Source organism: Lagopus muta, chromosome 1 (genome assembly GCF_023343835.1).
Source record: "Lagopus muta isolate bLagMut1 chromosome 1, bLagMut1 primary, whole genome shotgun sequence".
NCBI classification, from domain to species: domain Eukaryota; kingdom Metazoa; phylum Chordata; class Aves; order Galliformes; family Phasianidae; genus Lagopus; species Lagopus muta.
The window spans coordinates 82,002,041-82,022,564 of NC_064433.1; the positions used below are offsets into that span (position 1 = coordinate 82,002,041).

General features: G+C 45.6%; 1 protein-coding gene across 4 annotated transcripts in view; it reads left to right on the top strand.

Annotated features, from left to right (window-relative positions):
- The window catches only part of LOC125689536 (limbic system associated membrane protein), a 957,706-nt gene that overhangs the window by 785,226 nt on the left and 151,956 nt on the right, over nucleotides 1-20,524 (top strand). For all 4 annotated transcript variants that reach the window (XM_048936808.1, XM_048936828.1, XM_048936797.1 and 1 more), the window contains one exon: nucleotides 15,493-15,725. In XM_048936808.1, the coding sequence (XP_048792765.1) occupies nucleotides 15,493-15,725 (233 nt within the window). The remainder of the gene's footprint in view (nucleotides 1-15,492; nucleotides 15,726-20,524) is intronic.

Consider the following 20,524-nt stretch of genomic DNA (forward strand, 5'->3'; position numbering starts at 1 on the left):
CAATCCTGTGCGGCTTCTAGAAGGTAAAACTGGGCCTTTTTGAGCCACGAGTTTTTATTTTTTTTAAGTTCAATAAAGTAAGAGATAAAGGTGATCCCCAGCAGACATAACGTGCTTTGATTTTCACAAAGCCTTTGATAAGGCCTTTCACAGGAAATTATGAAGGGAAATAAATAGCCATGGGAGAAGGGGCAAGGTCTTGGCATGGTTTAAAAAATGGTTGAGTGCTAGGAAGCAGAGAGCAGTTGCACCTTCCATGGAGAACAGCTACAGTGGGAGTCAGAGAGTTACTTGGAGGACTTCTGTCTGCCTGCATTTGTTCGTAGTGTTTTGGTGATGACCCAGCCCAATGTTAGGGTGTCACAAGGCCCATCAGCACCATGGTGGGCTGCAGAGCAGTAAAGCAGGCTGCAAAAACAGCCTCCACTTCAGCTGCACGGTGATGAGCTGAGCTCCCGGGCTTCTCAGGGGGAAGAGATTGGGAGTCATGGTGAGTAACTCGATAAAAGCTTCTTCACTGGGTAGTATCGCTTCCAAAAGCAGAGAGGATGCTTGGTTGCCTTTAAGGGACAGGAAAACAATAGGGAATATGTTATAAAAAATGACATTATCTTGAACACTGGCTACACCCTCATTTAAGACAGCATGTAGAATTACCAGAGGGCCGTGAAGCATGCTTAGTAATCTTGTGAGATTTACCTACAAGGAGGCAGTCGGTTGGACCAAACGGGGCTCTTTTTTCTCTTTTTTTTTTTCCTTCTGTTTTCCACTGTTAGCAATCTCACAAAAACACACGAGTGCCATTTCCCCTTTGCATCTCTCCCTCCTAGTGCTTGGTGACGTGCCCTCTGGCATCCCCATGCATGCACTGCCTGATCCTGCTCCAAAGGGATGGTGAGCTCCACACATCCGAATGCTGTAGGCTTGTAATTGAGTTAGTTACACTAATGAAGGGTGCGGCGGAAACGGATTGGTCCCTCCTTCTCTCCTCCTGTAACACTAGAACAAGAGGTCACTTGGAGATGCTAATAGCGGCTTAATTTAGACCACATGAAAGGAGACACTTTTTCGCACAGCAGGTAGTCAGTGTGTGAAATCCACACTGCCTCCGGAGGTCAGAGAGTCAAACGATGCAGAAGGATTTGTGAAGTTTCTGGGTCATTTTTTTTGCACTATAACAGCTATCATCATGGAGAATACGAGAGCACCCCCAGGCAAGACCCCATGTGCAGTGCATGGAGCAGCAGTCAGTGCTGCCCTAGTGGCTTTAACCTTCATGCCCAAAGGAAGCCAGGGTTGGTCTGGTTAGAGATTATAGAGTCACAGAATCATAGAATGGTCTGGGTTGAAAAGGACCACAATGATCATCTGGTTTCAACCCCCCTGCTGTGTGCAGGGTCACCAACCACCAGACCAGGCTGCCCAGAGCCACATCCAGCCTGGCCTTGAATGCCTCCAGGGATGGGGCATCCACAGCCTCCTTGTTCAGTGCGTCACCACCTCTGTGTGAAAAACTTCCTCCTAATATCTAACCTAAATCTCCCCTGTCTGAGTTTAAAACCACTTCCCCTTGTTCTATCACTATCCACCCTCATAAACAGCCTTTCACCTCCTGTTTATATGCTGTCTTCAAGGAGATCTTCCCCCCAGTGTGTGTAAATATCTGGGATTGCCCCGACCCAAGAGCAGCACCCTGCGCAAGTGTCATGCTTTCATTTTTCTTCTGTTCCACCTCTAACCCAACTGTCCATCTAGCATTCCCCTTCCCTTGGTGTCATGCATCCTGAGTGGTAACAGAAGTAGTGCAGCCAGCAGGAGCAAGGAGGTGATTGTCCCTCTGTACTCAGTGCTGGTGAGGCTGCATCTTGAGTACTGTGTTCAGTTTTGAGCCCCTCACTACAAGGCCCTGGAGTGCATCCAGAGAAGGTCAGTGGAGCTGGTGAGGTGTCTGGAACACAAGTCTTATGGTGAGTGGCTGAGGGAACTCAGATTGTTCAGTCTGGAGAAGAGGAGGTTCAGGGGAGACCTTCCCGTATCACAGCTCCATGAAAGGAGGTTGTGACGAGGTGGGTGTTGGCCTCTTCTCTCAGGTAACAGCAGTAGGATAAGAAGGTATGGCCTCAAGTTGTGAGAGAATAGATTCAGGTTGGATATTAGGAAAAATGGCTTATTAGAAAGAGTGGTGAGGCAATGGCATAGGCTGCTCAGAGAGGTGGTGGAGTCCTTGTCCCAGAAAGTGTTCAAGAACCATGGTGATGTGGCACTGAGGGATGTGATTAGTGCACATGGTGGGGGTTGGTCAATGGTTGGACTTGATTTTAGTTGTCTTTTCCAACCTTAATGATTATGTGATTTCTGTGAGGGCTCTGTTTCAATATATAAATGAATCTTTTGCTCTGATGTTAAAAAAAGGGAGGACAGTAACTCTGCAGCTGCCTTTGTCCTGGCCAAGTCAGTCCATGACCCATAGTGCTTGAGTGATCTTGAGATCTCTTGAACATGGTGTCTGTGGACTGGTGGCTTTGCGACTCTTCCAGTCAGTTGCCTGCATTGCCTGCAGCACCATGAGCTGCTCAGCAGGTCTGACTGTGTGTAGGTGTTGGTAGATTCTCCCTGTGGGCACCACAGGCCAGAGATTGTGGTAGTGTTGAAGAGCTGTAAACATGGGAAGGTATTTGTATTTATCAGCAAGAACAAAGCATAAAGGAACAGGGAAAAATATTTGCAGAGCTGTCTTTGTCTTTAGATCCATGTTTGACTGACCTGGAGTCCTAGGAAAGCCATTAGCCCCTAGAGGTTTGGACTCAATCTGTTGTTGCTATTTTTCTTCCCGTTGGTAAATCCAGCTCAAATCCTTTTGTCACTCTGCACTCATTTTGACAACAGGGGCTGCCTCACAGCGGTGCAGAGGGCTTTACAGGGGATGGAGCCAGGACACCAGCGCTTCTAGTGTCGTCCTTCAACTCCTTGCTGTAAGAAGTGGGCTGTTGGGTGCGTTCCCTTGTAGATAGCTGCTGAAAAATCTCAGTTCGTGTACACTAAAAGTGATCATAATTCACTCAAGGCTTCTGAAGCTCTACACACAGCTCTCCTTCTGGCGGCATCACGGCAGCTCTCCAGCTATCCTGCCCGCCTTTTGCTTTCCACTGTTGTTGCCGCCTTGATAGCTGCCTGTGTTTTAATATGTCAGCCTGTTGGATTTTTTTTTCCTTCTCTTGTTTCCTGTGTTCCTCTAACAAGCAGCTTGCAACAGAACAAACAAGCAATGCAGGAGTGCTCTAGGCAAACGGGATGTTTGGTGTTTGATTTGAATACATACATATTTTTCTTGGTTAAAACTTGTGATATTCATCAAACACATCGAGGAAGGCTGTGAACAAGACCTCTCTCTTTTTCCTCTCTGACACACACTCCTCATCTCAGACGAATCCTGCACACCTTCTCATTCTCACTCTCGCTGTCTGCTTTCCCTGCAGAGCGCAGTCTCTCTCACATCCTTGCATGCAGATTCTATGACCGAGGTCTCATTCTGGCATATATGAAGCTGCCTTCTTGTCTCAGCAGACCCTGTGCACGCTGCAGAGGACACATGCACCCATGCACAGCTGCTTGTGCACCCACAGGGGCTCTACTGCCAAGAACAAAATTGCTTCTAAATTACCTGGCTGGGTATGGCTGTGGTAGGGAGGAGTGGGTGAAGAGGTGAGGCAGGGCTGGAAACAGTGTCATCTTTTCACCTTTCTGCACTGGTGAAAAAGAAACATGGAGGAGAGAGCATGGCCTTGTCCCTCTGTCATTCACTTGCATCCCCTCCCATGCACTCTTGTACCATTCTCCCCAAAACTTTCTTGGTCGCCCTTGCTGATGGCTCCTTTTCTCTTGTTTCTGCCTGTCTGTCAGGCCCTGATCACATCGCTGTCAGGGTTGCAATGACAGCAGCTTTTTCTGACAGGTGGATATGGTCCTGTCACTCGCAGCAAAGCTCTTCAGCACCCAGATCCGAGCCGAAGTAGCAGTGCTGGAAGGCACAGCTAAATGGTCAAATGTGACGATGACATCTCATGTTTCTACATGCACAAGGTGACAATCCTGCCAGGTTCGGCTGTGTGTTTTCAGGATGCCCTGCTTTCAAAGAAAGCCTTGCAAACTGTGCTTTGCCTTTATGAGGACTGAGATTTGCTGCGGCTCTTAAAAGAAAAGAAGGCCCTAGACTTTTCTCTCATGTATGTCTCTCCCCTCTCCTGTGTAGGGAGGCACTGTGTAGCCTTCACCTTGCATGAAGCAATGACAATGTTTTGGCTGCTTTGATGGATGCCGTGGGTGTGCTCTAGAGCAAGCAGATGGATGCCCTTCACCCAGAACATGACCACGTGCATCCATAAAGCCTGAGAGGTGCTCAATGCGTGCACAGCAGGCGAGAACTCTCAGGTTTTCTGATTACCGTGGTGGCAGCTGGTAACCTTCCAGCAATGGGAGTTTGGAGTGGTGCATTCCCATGGCTGCTGCAGTGCTCAGATGGTGCTCGGGTTTGAACTGGCACCAGGCAGGCTGGGAGCAAAGAGATTATTAACAGTGAATGCGAAGAAGAGGAAAGGTGTTTAGGCAGCTCCTACTTCGCATGTCTAATTCGGGAGCAAACCCTTCTGTAACTCCCCATTCTGTGCCCAAATTCAAACTTTGCAAAAGCATAACTCATTAAGCATTAGTATACCGTAAGATAAAGACCTTGCTTGCGTAAGGCCATCAAGCACCGATATTGACTCTCCAGGACATTTCTAAGGCTATTTATATCACAATAAAGCCTTTTTATTAGCGTCATCAATCAAGAGAGACCGCATTTTGGCCTGGAAATGATTCTGCTTGAGTTTCCAGAAAGGAGAAGAGCAAGTAATTATGGGATGCATTATCCTCAATCTCATCTGAAATCCCCTAATTGAAACCACACAGGAGTGGAGTGTATTGGTTATAAAATAGATGGTAGGGGCATTGCTAGCACACCTATGGTGAGTACAACCTTCCAGTTCACAAAGGGGTAGAGGCTGGTTTTTCGGTGGGTAACACAGAAGTTGCTTATGCCCATGTCTGAACAAGGAGCATCTGCATTTCCCTGCAGTTGTGCTGAGAGGGGGCACTCACTGCTTGCAACTCACTGTGCCCTCAAGGTGCTTCTCTGTGTGCAGCTGAGCATGGGCCGTGGTGCAGGTAAGGGAGTGCGGCTTCACATTGCCTGTGGGGGCCTCCGAGCCTGAGTAATGGCAGGGCTTGAAAGCTGTTACAGATATTTGATAATTAATTGGCTGGGAAATCAGTTTATTTTAATGACTCTGGTTAAATAAAGTAGAGAGATAAAAGGACTCTAAGTTCCTGCGGTGCTAAACTACTTCCAGGGACAGAGACAGCCCATTACATGTCTGCTTTTATGCCAATGGAGGCTTTTAGTTCTTGCAAAGGCTCTCCTGAATGGTGGTTGAAACCTTTATCTTCCCCAAATCCCAGCAGTTTGGGTTTGGAACAAGAAAGGCTGAAGAGTGGTTTATTACCCAGGATCTGCCAGGCGGGAGGGGACAGGCAGTAGAGCTGCTGCCGTAACCTCGTGCTTCACCTCCGGCCCAGTACTTACCGCAACGCGGCTCCACTGGTGGTTTATCACTGCTGTATACTGCTCTAGGGGGAGCAATGCATGTAGCTCGGTTAACCTCACTTGTCTTTCCTAACACTGGCAGATCTCACACACTCAAGATAGCATCACGGAGAGGAGACGTGCAGCAGCCCAGCATGAGCAATACCGAGGCTGGGCAACCCTGAACTGCTTTTCCCTGACGAAAAGCTGCAGCAGCACAGCCAGCACGATCACCACAGAGTCAGAGAGGGGTTGGTCTCAAGTCCCCTGAGTCAGTTGTCTTTTATCTTCCAGCTGTTTTGGAGGTATCCTTGTTTAGCACATGGATGTGTTCCTTGAGGGAAAACAACGTGTCCGGCCAAAGAGAATAAGGGATTTGACTGGGATCTCAGCATGAAGATTTCAGAGGGTCATACTGGTGTGAGCTTTACATGGGTCTGTAAGAAGATGTTTTGTGTGTGACTGTTCCAAGTGCGTGGAAGGACCTCAGCAGCAATGCTGAAGGAGAAACTGTAGGATCTGTTCCTTGCTTTGAATGTGAACTTTCATCTCGAGCCAGTGCATCTCGTCCTGAGGGTTGTGCAGCAAGCTGTGGATATATGAGCAGTGTTCCCAGCGCAGTCATATTTGTCAGAGTCTGCAAAGAGCCTGCAACACCATCTGTTTTAGTGAGCAGATAAGGGATTAAACTGCAGGAATCACGAGATCTATGCAATACATGGAGGGGGGGGGGGGGGGCCATGCCAGACGATCACAGTACAGCTTCTTTTTTTTCCCCAAAACCTAAGAATAACTTTAACATTCTCACTTCTAGGGTTTAATGTCAAAATTAACTACTATTTCACTCCCGTCTCGCAAATCCCAAACAGCTCTCATTGCTGCCAGTACTGGTGCTTATGCTGCTGCAGATTAAAATTCAGCACACATCCTCTCCAAGAAAGAAGTGCTGTTTTAATAGAGCAGACCAAAAGAAAACACTCAGAGTGGTAGAAGTACAGCAGGACCTCGTGTTTGCTGCCTTGCGGCTCTCGGAAGTGAGCAGTGTCCAAGGGTAATTTTGGTTTAGGTGTCCCACAAGGTTGTGCAGTCCTGTGTAAATGCCAACCAAGCACAGACGCTGGGGATGCAGACACCCACCGGGTGGGCACGACGTCAGCTCCCTTGCATGGCTGGTGAAAGCCTACCTCTAGCCAAGTGTAAACGCAGAGCAGGCTACAAATCCTCATCTTTTAAACAATCCCTGGATCTGAAACCTCCTGCCAGCTGGAGCTGCTTTTAACTGAGCAGACTGAAGTGCTGTATTTAACGAATTCATTTAGAAGCTGATGTGAGGAAGCAGGGCCGAGCCTCAAGTCATGTAAATCTAGGCATCTCCATTTACTTAGCAAGGCCTCATTGACCTTTGATTTACACCGGCTGAAGCTGCAGTTGGGCATCTCTCCATTCACTGCCAGACTTCGGGAAATCAGTTAGCACAAGCAGTCTGCCAGAAGAACCGGCAGGATCAGGCATGGTCCACGTGGGCAGCCTGAGCGCTTGCCATGGCAGGAAGAAAGCAAGCTGCTGGCAGCGCAGGACCGAGCTCTGTGGGTAGGGGACTGACTGTGCGTAGGGGAGAGGTGTCATTGCACGGCAGGCTTCTGGGAGAAGTGGCACGAAGGGCAGTTGGTCCAGGTAAGGTACTTCTGGGTAAACCCTTCCAGCAGGATTCAGCAGTATTGTTTTTGCTAGGAAGTGCAAAAAAAAAAATATTAAAGTTTGGTTTTCTTGCCGATTTGCACAGCTTGTTTTGCCAGTTCTTGAAGACTGCAGGTCAGAATGTTCAGGAACAGTCAGAGCGGTTGTCTGCGATGCCGCTGGGAGCTGCGCGGGAGTTCATGCTCCAAAGCTCGGAGCCAGTTGACCCAAGCCTGTTGCTTTCAAACCGTGGGCAGCATGAGTTTGTGCTCTGGCTGCTGCTTTCTGCTCTGAATTAGTGTCCCCAGGCAGTTCCCAATTAGAGAGAGTGAAAGCACGATCTCTCACAGTAGTGCTCAGATAAGTGTGCCCAAAGGTGGTGTCTGGGTTTGTGAAGGCTGTTTTGCAGCCATCACTCCCCACCTCTCACCATCCCTCCCCACCTCTCACCATCCCCACTGCACACCAAGCAACTCTGCCTATGAGGCAGGTCAGGTCTGCCAGGTTTCACTGCAGGATGACTGCGGGAATTACTCCTTCCCCATTACTCTATGAGTCCTGCCTTCCTACCAGTCTGTTTCAAACAGGAGGTTTTAACCAAGCTCCTGGCTTTCGTATTAACAGACGAAACACTATCAAATGTGCTTGACACTTCTTTTCCACTCTTCCCTCTCTCCTCTGCTGTTTATTTATTTATAAACATGTCCTCTTCTGCAAGGCGTACTGTATTGGAGGGTGAAGGTAAGCTCAGATCAAAGCTTTTCAGAGTTCTCCCTTGCAGCCACTTCTCTTCTTCCCCTCCCCTGCAAGCCTTTTTCCAGTGCCTCCTTTGGAAAGGCTCCTTTGGTGGGCTGAAGTGGTGCATTGGAAGGAGGCAGAATGCAGCAAAGCTGCAAATAAAGGGACAAAAGTATTGCCAAGCACTGCCTAGCTTTTATGGCTTTGCCATGGTTTCCACTTAATGAAGCTCTTTGGCACACAGGATAAGCAGAACACGTCTGAGCCTTTTAGCACTTTCTTCTATGATTATAAAACATCTGTGAGACGTATTTTCAATAACAGCTCATGTTCAACAGCAAGGTAAAGGGCTACATTGGTAAAGAACTCATTCTGCCAAATGCTATTTAGAAATGTTGGTGTTGTACTGAGAGCTAGTAGGCCCCAGAGCAGTTTGGCAAATCTGATCTTAATCTCAGTGCTGAGTACTTTTAAAAGTCAGGGGTCAGTTGTGACTTTTAAGGGCTTGAAAACTTGAAATGCTTTTGGGAATATGACCATCTGCCAGTGGTTTTTGGAAATAACAAAACATTTAGTCTTTGTATCGGTAGTTTATTCAACTAGTAGTTGATTGCTTAGGAATGTACTTAATGAAAAGAAGGCTGTAGCTGTATTAAGTATCTGAGACATTAGAGGCTTCCTTGCTTTCCTTGGGGGACTCTTCATGAGACTAGCACTTGAAGGTGGTAAAAAAGTTCTTCTTCCTTCAAGTCTGAACACTTATTTCTCCTCTCTTTCTTGACTCAGTTCTCCTTTCTGGACCCCCACACATCATGCTAAATAATTCCTCTCTTCCCTTGGTGCTTTCAGCTTCCAAAGAGGTATAGCTTGTCAACATATCCCTTTTAAGTCCTCTCTTAGTCAAGTTATACATATTTAATGTTTTAAGCTTCCCTTAGATGCTGATCCCTTTCCAGTCTTTGATGGATTTTGTTGTTGCTTGCCTCTGAATTCCCTCCAATTTCCCCATATCACTCTGGTAACAAGGTAACCTGGGATTGACTGTACCGTCCAGGTGCGCTCCGTACTCATCCGAAGTTGGTTTTGGATGGAATTAAAAAAGAGAAGCAGCAGAATCTCTCAAAGGGAATCTGCTTCGTGTCTTCTTCTCTCAAGGCATTATTTCATGATGGTATTTCAGCACTGGCTTCAGATATGGAAATGAGAACGTGTGCCTTGCTCAGAAGCTGTTTTCTGCTTTCATGTGGAAGAGAGATAGAAAAGGGGAAGAAGGGTTAAGCTCCTCAAAGGCTGTGTCTACATTAGACTTTTTTCTTTCTATTTCCTACTGTTGCTCGCATGGGTGTAGTTTAGTCCACAGTGGCACTGATGACAGCGTTGGAGCAGTCAAGGAAGCCAATGTTTCTCTGTACATGATCTGTGCAATCTCTACAAGCCCCAACTCCACCAGTTGTGCAGCAGCAGTGGGAGCTTTAGATGGAAAGGGTCAGTTGTAAATAATAGCTGGAGTGTTGGCACATCAAGGAGATGTCCCTCTTGCGGATGCAGCAGCAGGAGGGATAAGGCAGGTTAGGCCCACCATTGCCCTCATTGCCGTAAGCCATCCTTCTCATTCAGCTGCTGAGGGCAGTGCTTGGAAGGGTGGATGATAATTTGGGTGAGTCATCTCAGGTATTCAGAGCCTCAGAGAAGATGGGAAAATTTGGTCTTATTTTTGCTAATATTGCTCCCGTTCCCACTGTGCTTTGCCTCTAAAAGGAATTTCGGTATTCTCCTTTCCCTTTTGGAGAAGGAACAGTATAGATGGAAAAGATACGGTCCTCAAAACAGCACAATGTTGGAAGCCAGGTAGTGTACTACTCAGGTGTTGGGAGGAACTGTTTCACATCATACAGAGCATGGAGTCACTTCCGAGTTTCCTGTAACACTTAAATCTGATACACGTCACAGCCCTGTACCAATTAAGGGTTAATCTATGAAATTCTCAGCAACAAATTATCAAATTATCTCAAAATGAGGATGTTAATGAGTTTAAAAACAAAAGTAAAAGGGGGCAAGGGGTTAAGAAATTCCTGGGGATAAAAGAGGTATAGTACAGACTTACAAGGTGGAATGCAAACTGTCATTCAGACAGGAGGCCAACTCATATTTGCTTAAGTCTAGATTAATGGGCTTTTGTGGCTGGAAAGGATCATGAGATTTAGATGGTGATTTACGCCGTCCTTTTAGTAGGTGTTCCAGCTTTGTTTGAAATGTCTGTCACTAATTACAGGAGGATGAGCACTGGACCATGCATCTGGGTGCTCAGATCCTGCAATCCCCATTCACTGCTGCTGCTGTTCCCAGTTCATTCCCCAAACATTCGTGTCTGGACAACCCTTGCTCTATGATCCCATTTCTTTCTGCTTTCCCTTCTTTCAGAACTGGCCTTTTCTGTACTGATCTGTGGCATCATCTCATTCTCCAGTAGCTGTGCCGGCTGCCTTGATGTTTCTCGCCAGCTTTTGCCTCTCCCTGTTTTTTCTCTCCCCCCTCCTGCAATGTAGCATTGCCTTTCTCCATCTGCCCAATTGTCTCTCTGCTTTTTATCTGGGTGCTGGAGCTCCAGGTGCTGTCATTCTCTGCGACAGCACAGAACGTTTCGCATTGCCTCTGCGGCTGGATAATTACCAGATACTGAGTCACGTGGACTACCCAGCCAAACCCTCCCTCCCCTCCTGTCAGAGAGGAGATCACATCTCGGAAATACGTTTCCTTTTTATTATTATTATTATTATTATTTTTAAGAAGAAAACCAAGGGAAAGTTTGGAAGTTGCTCTTCTGGAACGACCTAGTGGTGAGCACATGAACGTTATCAACAAGGCAGTGGCGTCTCAGGTAGAAGGAATACTTCATCTCCAATACTGAATTTTGTGAAGGAAGGTAAAGGGGATGATAGTCCATAGGGGCAACTTATTAGTCACTCCCAGGCCCATTCTTGGTGTATTCCTGAGGCAGAAAAAGATTATAACAGTACAGAGACTCTTGAGTTGATGCTTAGTTTCAGGTCCTTCTACAAATTCAGTGTAAAAGCCAATATCCAGTTCCCAGAAGAGACTAATTGTCTTTCAGTGAGCTTCAGTTCCTAAGCGACTGCAGGTGCTTTTTAAATGCCAGCTCATGTCCTGCTGATGGTAAAAGCACAGCATCCTTGGCGTAAGTGAAGCGAAACCCAAAGACAGATCCTCTGGCAGTGTTCCCCATTGCCATCCTGCATCATCTCTGTTATTCCCTGGTTTCCCCTTTTGAAAGTGCGGAGGTCCCAGTGATGCTACGAGAAGCTGCAGACAAGCCAAGTGAGGCATACACTCACGGCTGGAAGAGGTGTGTGATCAGTAGCTGATTAGCGTCACCTAATCATGCTTCGTCGAGATCAGAATCAGGTTTCTGACTGAACTTAAAAGGTACACCAACAAGTCCCAAAAGGGAAAAGGAGGGAGCTCGTGGGCTTTCCTCAGCAATCTCATCCTCCCATCTGATCCCACTGCAAGACCCTGATGGAAGCTTTAGGAGCTTTATTTGGAAATTTGAAATGTACTGGGTCTGGCTAGGATGGAGTTAACTTTCTTCATAGCAGCTCGTACTGATATCATTAAAAGGTACCTCTGCTTGAATGGATGTGGACTAGAGCTGTTTATGCAGGTATACTGATCCCCAGAAGATGGGAAGAGCTATAAATCAAGCCAGTATAAGTTCTCTTGTTCTGGTATAGTTACATCCACCCCAGGAGAGTACTGGCATAACAATTACTGTAATTTTGGGTTTGATATTTTTTTTCTATACAGAAAACAGAAACCTATGCTCTTAAGAAGTCATTTTAACATAAAGAAAACCCATGGGAAACCAGCTGTGTGTCTGCTAGTGAGAGCCCATGCAGCTCTCATTTTTAGGCTGGAATATTTTTGGCGAATTCCCTTGGATTTCATTTTCCGTCCGTATCGAATGGAGAGATGAGGATGCTCGCAGCACATGAGCAGTTCTGCACTGATAGTCATATTCGCTGGTTGCAATCCTTTTTGCTTTCATTAAAAACAGTTGATGTTAGGGAGAGCGAGATAGGAACATTTCTGTACAAGGCACTGGGGAGACCTCATCTAGAAAGTTGGGTATGAATTCTGGTCACGGCAGAGGAGTTCAGACTGAAGCAGGTGTGGAGAAGGGCTACTGGGATGTTTAGGGCAATGGAGAGTCTATCATACAAGAAGAAACTAGAAGAGTCTGGCTTGTTGAGCCCAGCAAAATGAAGGCTGAGAGGGAATATGATTGCTCTCAGTGAACACACTGGAAGATAAGCACCCAGGAGAGAGAAAAGTTATTTAAGCTAAAGGATGGTGTTGGCATGAGAGGAAATGGATATGATCCAGCCATGAATAAATCTAGACTTAAAATTAGAAAAAAGAGAAAGAAAAAAAAAAGGTTTCTAATCAGCAGAGCAGAAAGACTTTGGGCTGCCTGCCATGCCAAGCATTGGAGAGGGCACTCATGCAATTCAGATGGAGAGTGAGCAGTGGTGCAGGGACCAGAATTGTTGTGAGTGAGTGGTGAGGGGTTAGGGTTAGGGTTAGGGTAGGGTTAGGGTTAGGGTTAGGGTTAGGGTGAGCTTTGGAACTGCTTTTAGCTGATGAGTGTTAGCATTTCTCCTAGCAGTGCTAGTGGAGCTGGTCCTGGCTGTGTAAATAAATGTCTGCAGTCAGGAGCAACAGAGCACATCTCCTCTGGAGAAAATGAGCCAGGTGAGATTTTCTTTGCGTCATGTGTCTAGTTTTTCCAGTAGTTAGAGGTGACATTTCTGGCTGAAGATCCCAAAGCACTTTCCTGGGGTAAAGGCATTATCCTTCGCTTTTCTACTGTGAAATTGCCCAAGACCGTTTTCAGTATTGTGGAAATGGTGACTGAGATGTGTGTGAGGATGTCCAGGTGCCTTTCTCCAGTTCCAGTTTCCAGTTGTCCACTCCTGGATGGCTCTTACACAATTGTCAGGCATTGAGTGAGGAAAGGAAAGATATCAGTAGCAGCTAGAAATGGCGCAGTAGCTAAAAATCATGAAGGAGCCACATTATATTGTACTGTTTGTTTTATTTTGTTTTATTTTTAGTTAAGTTTTTGGGGCCTTTTTTTTTTTGCTTTTTGTGGGTTTTTTTTTGTTTTTTTTGTTTTTTTTTTTATGAGATAGCAAAGAGGCTAAAGAGGCACAGCAGCAAGTTTTCTTTTCCTTCTCTGTGTATGGATTGAACTGATGGTAAAATCAATAGTTCCTAAGTCCCTGTAGTGATTGTCCAAGACGTGACCATCACCGCTCGCCGCCCTTCTCAGTAGCTACATCAGCAGATGTCAAGAAATTAAACCCGAAACCACAAGGAAAAGCTGAATGGATGGATCACAAATAGTTTATTAGCACTCACTAGCACTGATGGTAATGCTTTCAATAAGCCTAATGAAAAGCGTTTGACTATCTCAGTGAACTTGTTTATCGATTATTAGTGAATGATAAGAGCCATTTGATATCTTGCAAGATGCCTTGCTCCCATTGCCTTGCAGTTAAAATGTCAGTTAACATGCCATTTAATATTCTATTAGTATTGAATTAGCACTTATTACACTGTGAAAATCATCGCCATAAATCCTTATTAAAGCATGATCCATAAGGTTGGGTGGCATCTCTGGCAGAGTAGGAGGGTGCATGTGTGCAGACTGACATGCTGGGAAACCTGAGTGCATGTTTGGAGCATGCCTGGGCTTGGAGTTTCCACACTCGTACACTGATTTTCTGTGGCAGTTTCAGAGGCGCAGGTATGCCCAGATGAGTAGTTCAGACCCAGTTTGCTCGCTCGTCCAGTTTTCCTCCTTGCCTTTTCTTTCCCATTCTCTCTCACATTATTTTGGTTGTACCACTGGCCTAGGGATAACCCTGGGCAAAAGCAGCACGCAACACGTTCTGGCACAGTTTTTGTTTTCTGTAGTGTGTCTCCTCCTCCTGTCAGTCACTGAGGGCCCCTGGGTGAGCATTCTGAAGGGGTATCTTTGCACCTCATCAAAGAGCATGGCGCAGAAATGGCGCACCTGCCTCCAGGCAGAGTAGGTGGTACATATAGTGCAAGTCCAAAAAGCAGCATGACTGGGTTGGTGCTGTGCTGGCGCTGTTGTACTCTGCTCGTGCAGATAGGTGTGTTGCGGGTTTGGAAGTGGCTGAGAAACTTCAACACCCACTGAGTTCAGCTGCAGCTGTTAATCTGCTTAGTTTCTCAATGCCATCCCCCTTGGGATCTTCACAAATCCAAAATGTGCACAGAGGAACTTGGAATACCTTTCAGAAAGATTGAACCTTAGGCTGGGGTCTTTTGGGCTGCTCTCTAAAGCAAATGTTTGTCAAATCAGGCTTGCTTCCAGCCTGGCCAGCAGCTTGGTGGGCCTCTCAGCTACTCCCACACAGCCTGGCTTTCCTCCTACTCCCAGGTAACTCAGTACAACCCAGAGTGCATCCACAGAGCAGGGGAGTGGGAGGTGCTGGCCGTATGGTGGGGTCACGTCACACAGGACACAGCTGTGGCATGGCCTGAATGAAATGCATTCAAGCAGAGGACCTTGGAAAATGTCTGACCCGTGCTAAAAGGCTGTGTGAAAGCCTCCTAGCCTACTGTCAAATGTTTGTCTTATCATGAAGTGATAATCTTTATCCTCTCTCTTTTCTTTCTCAAAGGCAACACATGCCTGAATAGTGCCAGGGAGAGGTGCTAGATTATTTGGATGCCAGGAGGCTGTGAGCAGAGCTCTGAGCAATGGAGGAGCGAAAGCTCTGGAGACTGAGCTGCTCTGTCCTACAGGCTGCTGACGGACAGGCTCTCTCAGCCTATGTGAGCCTGGCTCTGATGGGTACAGCTGCCAAGAGAGAGAGAAGTTGAGTCCCCCTTGTCTTCTTCAGCTGTGAGCTTAACACCACAGCTTCTTCTCCTTGTGCTGCTGAAACTGAGGGCTGGAGAAGCTGTGTGCTGAGCTGACAAAGCTGAAGCCCTGAACCTTTGCCCTCTGAACTGGCAGGGGGCTGGGAATGCAACTCCTCTTGTGTGCTTAACTTCTGAAGGTGAGCGGGGAGCATGTGAAGGACTCCTGACCTTTCCTACTGGCAGTTAGAAGGGATCTGGTGACTGGGATCTCTTGTGGCCTTCCAAAGTCATTTATTGTGCGTGTGTAGGCCACAGACAACAGGAAGTGAGACCAGGAGCTGTGGCCACCCCAAATCTCAAATGTTCATGAAGCCTTTCAAAAAATCCTTGTGAAAGAATCGGGCTTTGGGCCATGGTGATGAGTAGCTGCTGTGCCAGCAGGATTGTACTAACTAGCACCTGAGCAATGTAGTAGAGGGAAGGGACAAAATGGAGACACTTGTTAATCTCTCTCTCACCTTTCTCACCATCTTCAGGTGTTATGTAGAAGACAGAAGCTCCAAGGTGGCCTGGTTAAACCGTTCTGGCATCATTTTTGCTGGAGAGGACAAGTGGTCCCTGGACCCTCGAGTAGAGCTTGAGAAGAGAAACCCCCTGGAATACAGCCTGCGGATCCAGAAAGTGGATGTCTATGATGAGGGGTCCTATACGTGTTCAGTGCAGACACAGCATCACCCCAAGACTTCCCAGGTTTACTTGATTGTGCAAGGTAAGCAACATGCCTGAGAAGCGAGCAAAGAGAGACAAACATGGCAGGTGGAAGGATCTGTGTCCTTCTTAGGGAAACCACAGAGCCAGTAGGCTGTGGACCTTGCAATGGCAGCCAAGAGTGAGCAATTCCTTTGGTTTACAGCAGGAGCCAGCAGGGCTGCTCCTTCCTCTGTGGCATGGCGTGGCTTTGCTCTGACATCAGTCCATCCGTTCCAAAGCAGTGACAGAGTAGGGAACATCAGTGATACCAAGGCATATTCTAGATACAAACCTGGCTCTTGGCTCTGGTCCTTCTGGCTCTGAGGGGAAAGCATTTGTTTATGATGCCACTTGTTGGGATGAGGTGCTTGTCTTGTGTCTTCCCAGATAGCCCTCTTGTTTCTTCATCGTCTCTGTCCTCAGATTTTCTTTCTTTTTTCTTACATCAGCAAGAATGTTGTGCTTTTTGGCCTTCTGTTGTCAGCCTCTTGCAAGGCTGGGGAATTAATTTTCCTGGATGTTTTTCTGTGCAGGGGCACTGGTTTGCAGGGTGCACTGTCTCTAGGCATGTGTGAAACCTGGTACCTGTGGTAGCAGCCGCCTACCTTATGTTATGTACTCCATTTTTAGCTGCCCTCCTCCTGCGTATGTCACAGGGAACTGGAAACTTGGCAATCTGAAGCAGCATTGCCCTGTCTGCCTGCCTGCATGCTTGGTATAATAGAGAGTAAACACATCAAGGAGGTCACCAATTACTGGTAAGGGCACTATGGAGTTTGCTTGTTCCATCCTGCCTAGACCAGAATAGCAAACAAAACAGTTGACTTTTTTTTTTTTAATTTAATCTTCCTGCAATTCTGTCTATCTGCCTATTTATCTAAAATATTTATAGATTAGCTTAAATAGATAGATACGTATGGCTGTGTTTAATACGTACTGCAGAAACATTCAGCTTCTTTGTTATCAGTCAGATAGGAATTTGTTGTCTCTTTGGATCTGTCTAGCAAACAAAAATGCTCCAAATTTTATTTCTCACAGCTAATGTTTGGATTATTCTGTGTATAAATACATGTACAAATGGACTCTCCTCTTGCTATTACTTGGCCAGCTCAGGGCTAACTAGCATGTTGAGTGTTCATCAGCAAGACAAAGTCGGGCTGTGTGGTCAGGGGTGATGCCTTACATTTGAGTGCAGTAAAAATGAAGTTCCCAATTTGTCTTGTGCAAAATCCCCCTTCAGCAGCATGAGGAGTTATGTGCACCAGCACTCAGAGCAGGTCTTCTGGACTGTTTGAGAGTTTGAGGGAATGCAGCCAGCATGAAACGCACTCACAGAGCCCTGAAGATGTACCCAGCCTTGCTGCTTGCTGCAGCCGTGCAGGTAGTTTACTTCTGGTAAAGTCTGACCGCATGCGGTTTTCATTTACCTGTCCAGAAAAAAATTGGTATGAATGAATTTTAGAGCCATGCACATGTATTATTAATTTTATTTGTGCCCATTAGATACAAGTGTAAGCAGCAGAATTGAGTTCTCCAGCTGAGCTTTCAATTAAATGTGTGGGTGTCCAGCTCTGAGCTACTGCCACCTTTCTGAGGATGAGAGAATTCAGGTACTGGCACACTCAAACATGCCTCAAAGCAGTGTCTGTGGATAATCTTTGCTTAACGTGTTCCATGAATTTACCAAAAGACCCACTGCAACATCATGCTTACTTCTTAAGCCTCTGGTCCCAGAATTCTGTAATTAGATGAAACTCACAGCTTCAATTTTTCTAAAATTAAATGTGATTTGTTACGATTGTTGAAAGAAAAATAAAAAAAGAGAAATATAAATACAAATTCCTTTACAATTTGGAGGAATTAGGCTTATTTTAAACCATATTTTTATTAGTTTAAAACTAATGAATAATTCATTTTAAATAATCTTAACTAATAAAACTAATTTATTAGAAACTGGTATACACTGCAAAATATCCCTTTTCTCTCACTGTATCATTTTCTCATATTGATTATTATTATTATTCCCAGATGTGCAGTTTGCCAGCCTGAAAAATAGTCTGTCACTAGTGCAAATGAGAGGAGTTTGGATATTGAGTTGTGTGCTAAGCTTTTTAGGTTTCTTATTTAATATAATTTATTTCTTTCTCATGCTTTTGTGTAATAAAATTAAAAGCATGGACTGGAGAAAGCAGCGGGCATCCTAAACTGAAAAGTAAATAAATGTTTTCAGGAGGACACAGCTACTGAAAAATTAAATAACAGGGTTGTTAGTTGATTGATGTGCTGGTCTGGCAGGAGGATGCCTGGGCTGACCATCAAAAGTTCTTTCTAAGCAATCAGGCTGGTGCTGCCCACACTTGCCACCAGACATCCTGCAGTGTCTGCTGATGGACATCAGCTGTGCTCATGCCCTTTCTCTTGCTCAGTTAGTGATGTGCCAGGTCTCTGCTCCCCTGCATTGGGTACCAGAGGCAGGGCCTTAATCTCTCATTTTTCTGCAACCTCATCTAGATGGTCACTGTGAAAGCCCAGCCTCCTCATGCCAAGAAACAGATGAGCTGGCTATATCAGAGACTAACAAGTAGGTAGGTACAGGATAGGTGCAGTATAAATAAGGAAGGCCACTTCCATAACTGCAGTGCCAGCTGAAAGAGATGGGTTTTGATGTTTCCTAAGAATTGGCTGCATTTACATCATCACAGCTTAATGGAGTTTCATTTCCACTCTTCAGAAAATCATAGAATCATAGAATATAAGATTATCCAGCATTCTTTATGACTCTTTCCCCTTTTTCAAACTCTAAGACTGCTCTACTTGGAGACGTAGACATCCACTGCTCAAAGATTGCTGAGCATAACCATTGGCTGGCTCTTCTGTCTTTCTGACTCAGATAGCCAACACTGTTGCCAAAGTGGGGTGAGCTGGAGGCAGCTGTCTCTGCCCAGCTCAGTCACAAACAAGTGCTGGTATTGTGCCCTTCATATTGAGGTGAAGACATGAAAAGGCAGCTATAACCCACCAGCATTTTATGCTGCCACACTGTTGGTGTAGTGGCAATTAGAGACTTTCATTTGCTACTCTGCATATTTCTTTTTGCCTTTGATCAGAGATGCAAATATCTGGAAGGGCCCACAAGAGGCAGCATGCTCCCTTCCTATGCACTAGAGACAAGATCAAATAGATGTTGGTTGCTTCCAACATGTGTTTTTTGAAGAGACCCCATGCACCAAAAGCCGTGTATGGCCATTATCTCATACTTGTTGTGCTTGGAAAGCTTTTAGTAAGATGTGATCCAAACTGTTTTTGTTGCCAAATATTTATGATCCTTCCCCAACGGATGATGGTAATTTATCCTCCTCTTACTCAAAACTACCTTTCACCTGCCCATTAAACCCTATGTCTTAGACATCTGCAATCAAGCCTAACTGGCTGATTTCTCACAAGTTGTATTTTCCATCCCTTATATTGTGCTTTTTTCACTACTGTACAATTTGGTAACGCTTTTCCTTAAATATATTGTCCAGAACCTAAGCAAAAGTTCTAGTTCAGGACTCATTTGTGCAGGTGAAAGGTAAATAAGTGACTGTAATATTTTGCATATCATGCTTCACTTAACTGACCTTAGAATGAGATGAAATTCACCTTTTATTTATAAGAATACCTCATTGCTTTCTCTTATTAATTCCTGCAGCTCTCAAGTAGTGGCTTGCTGCATGTTGTGACTTGATGCACATTCTCCATTTCTACAGCTGAGCATTAATTGTGATTTCCCCCTTCCTGAGCACAGCATTGGTGCTTGCTGCTGTTGCTTTCCATCCAGTTGATTTCTCAATGGAGATGGGCTCCGTGGAGAACATACTTGTAGTGGCCCTCATCTTGGCTTCCTCATTGAAAGTCAGGTGCCTTCATTCTACCGCATCCCAAAGGCGTTAAGTGAAGCATTAAAAAGATCAGGGCACAAAGAAGTCCGTGGTAACAACTCACAAAACCTCCCTCCCCGCAGATAGCTGTCTGTTGTTCACAGCTCTTTGAAGCATCCTGATGGTGATTTAACATCTGCCATATTTTCTTAGCTTGTTCAGGAGGCTGTCAGGCCTGCTCAAGTCAAGATATATCACACACTGCTCCCTCTTTATCCACTATGCCAGTTATCCTATAAAAAAAGGGGTGACAAGATATATGTTTGCCAAAAGTGCATTGGTTATTTTTTCCTTTACTGTATCATTATCCTCTAGGTGTTTATAAAGGGAATGTTTAATTGTTTGTTCCAGTACGCTCAGTAACTTGTTCTAGAAGAACAAGTCATAAAGGGAACCTGGTGGCTGCCCCTCTCTAAGCTCTGTCTTGGGCTCTTCTAGGGCTGTAGCCTCAGGCCCTTTTCAGACATAAATAAATGCCAGAGGATAAGTCCCAATAGTCCTCACTTAGCAGGGTCACAGGCACAGAGACACAGAGATATTAGCAGGCATGGGGCTTAAAACTTTTGGCACTATTAAAACTGTCCAGCTCAAGCTAAATTACTCTCAGGTAGGAGCAGGCAGATAGTTGCTGGTTTTGGCTGTCAAGAGGCTTTACACCACGGCATCACTGTGAATGGAGATGGCCAGGAACTCTTCAGTGGGACAAAAACATTTGACTGGTTTTGGCTTTGATTAAAATTTCATCAGGAAGGTTTTAGAGGTGTTAGGTTCCTTTTGTGGTCAAAACTGGGAAGAGGAAAAAAATACAGAATTACTGTAATTTATCTAAAAGCTAATGGTCGTATCTGGAGTATGGAGAACTCACGCTTGCCTTTTTGCTTAGACTGTGGGACTCTTG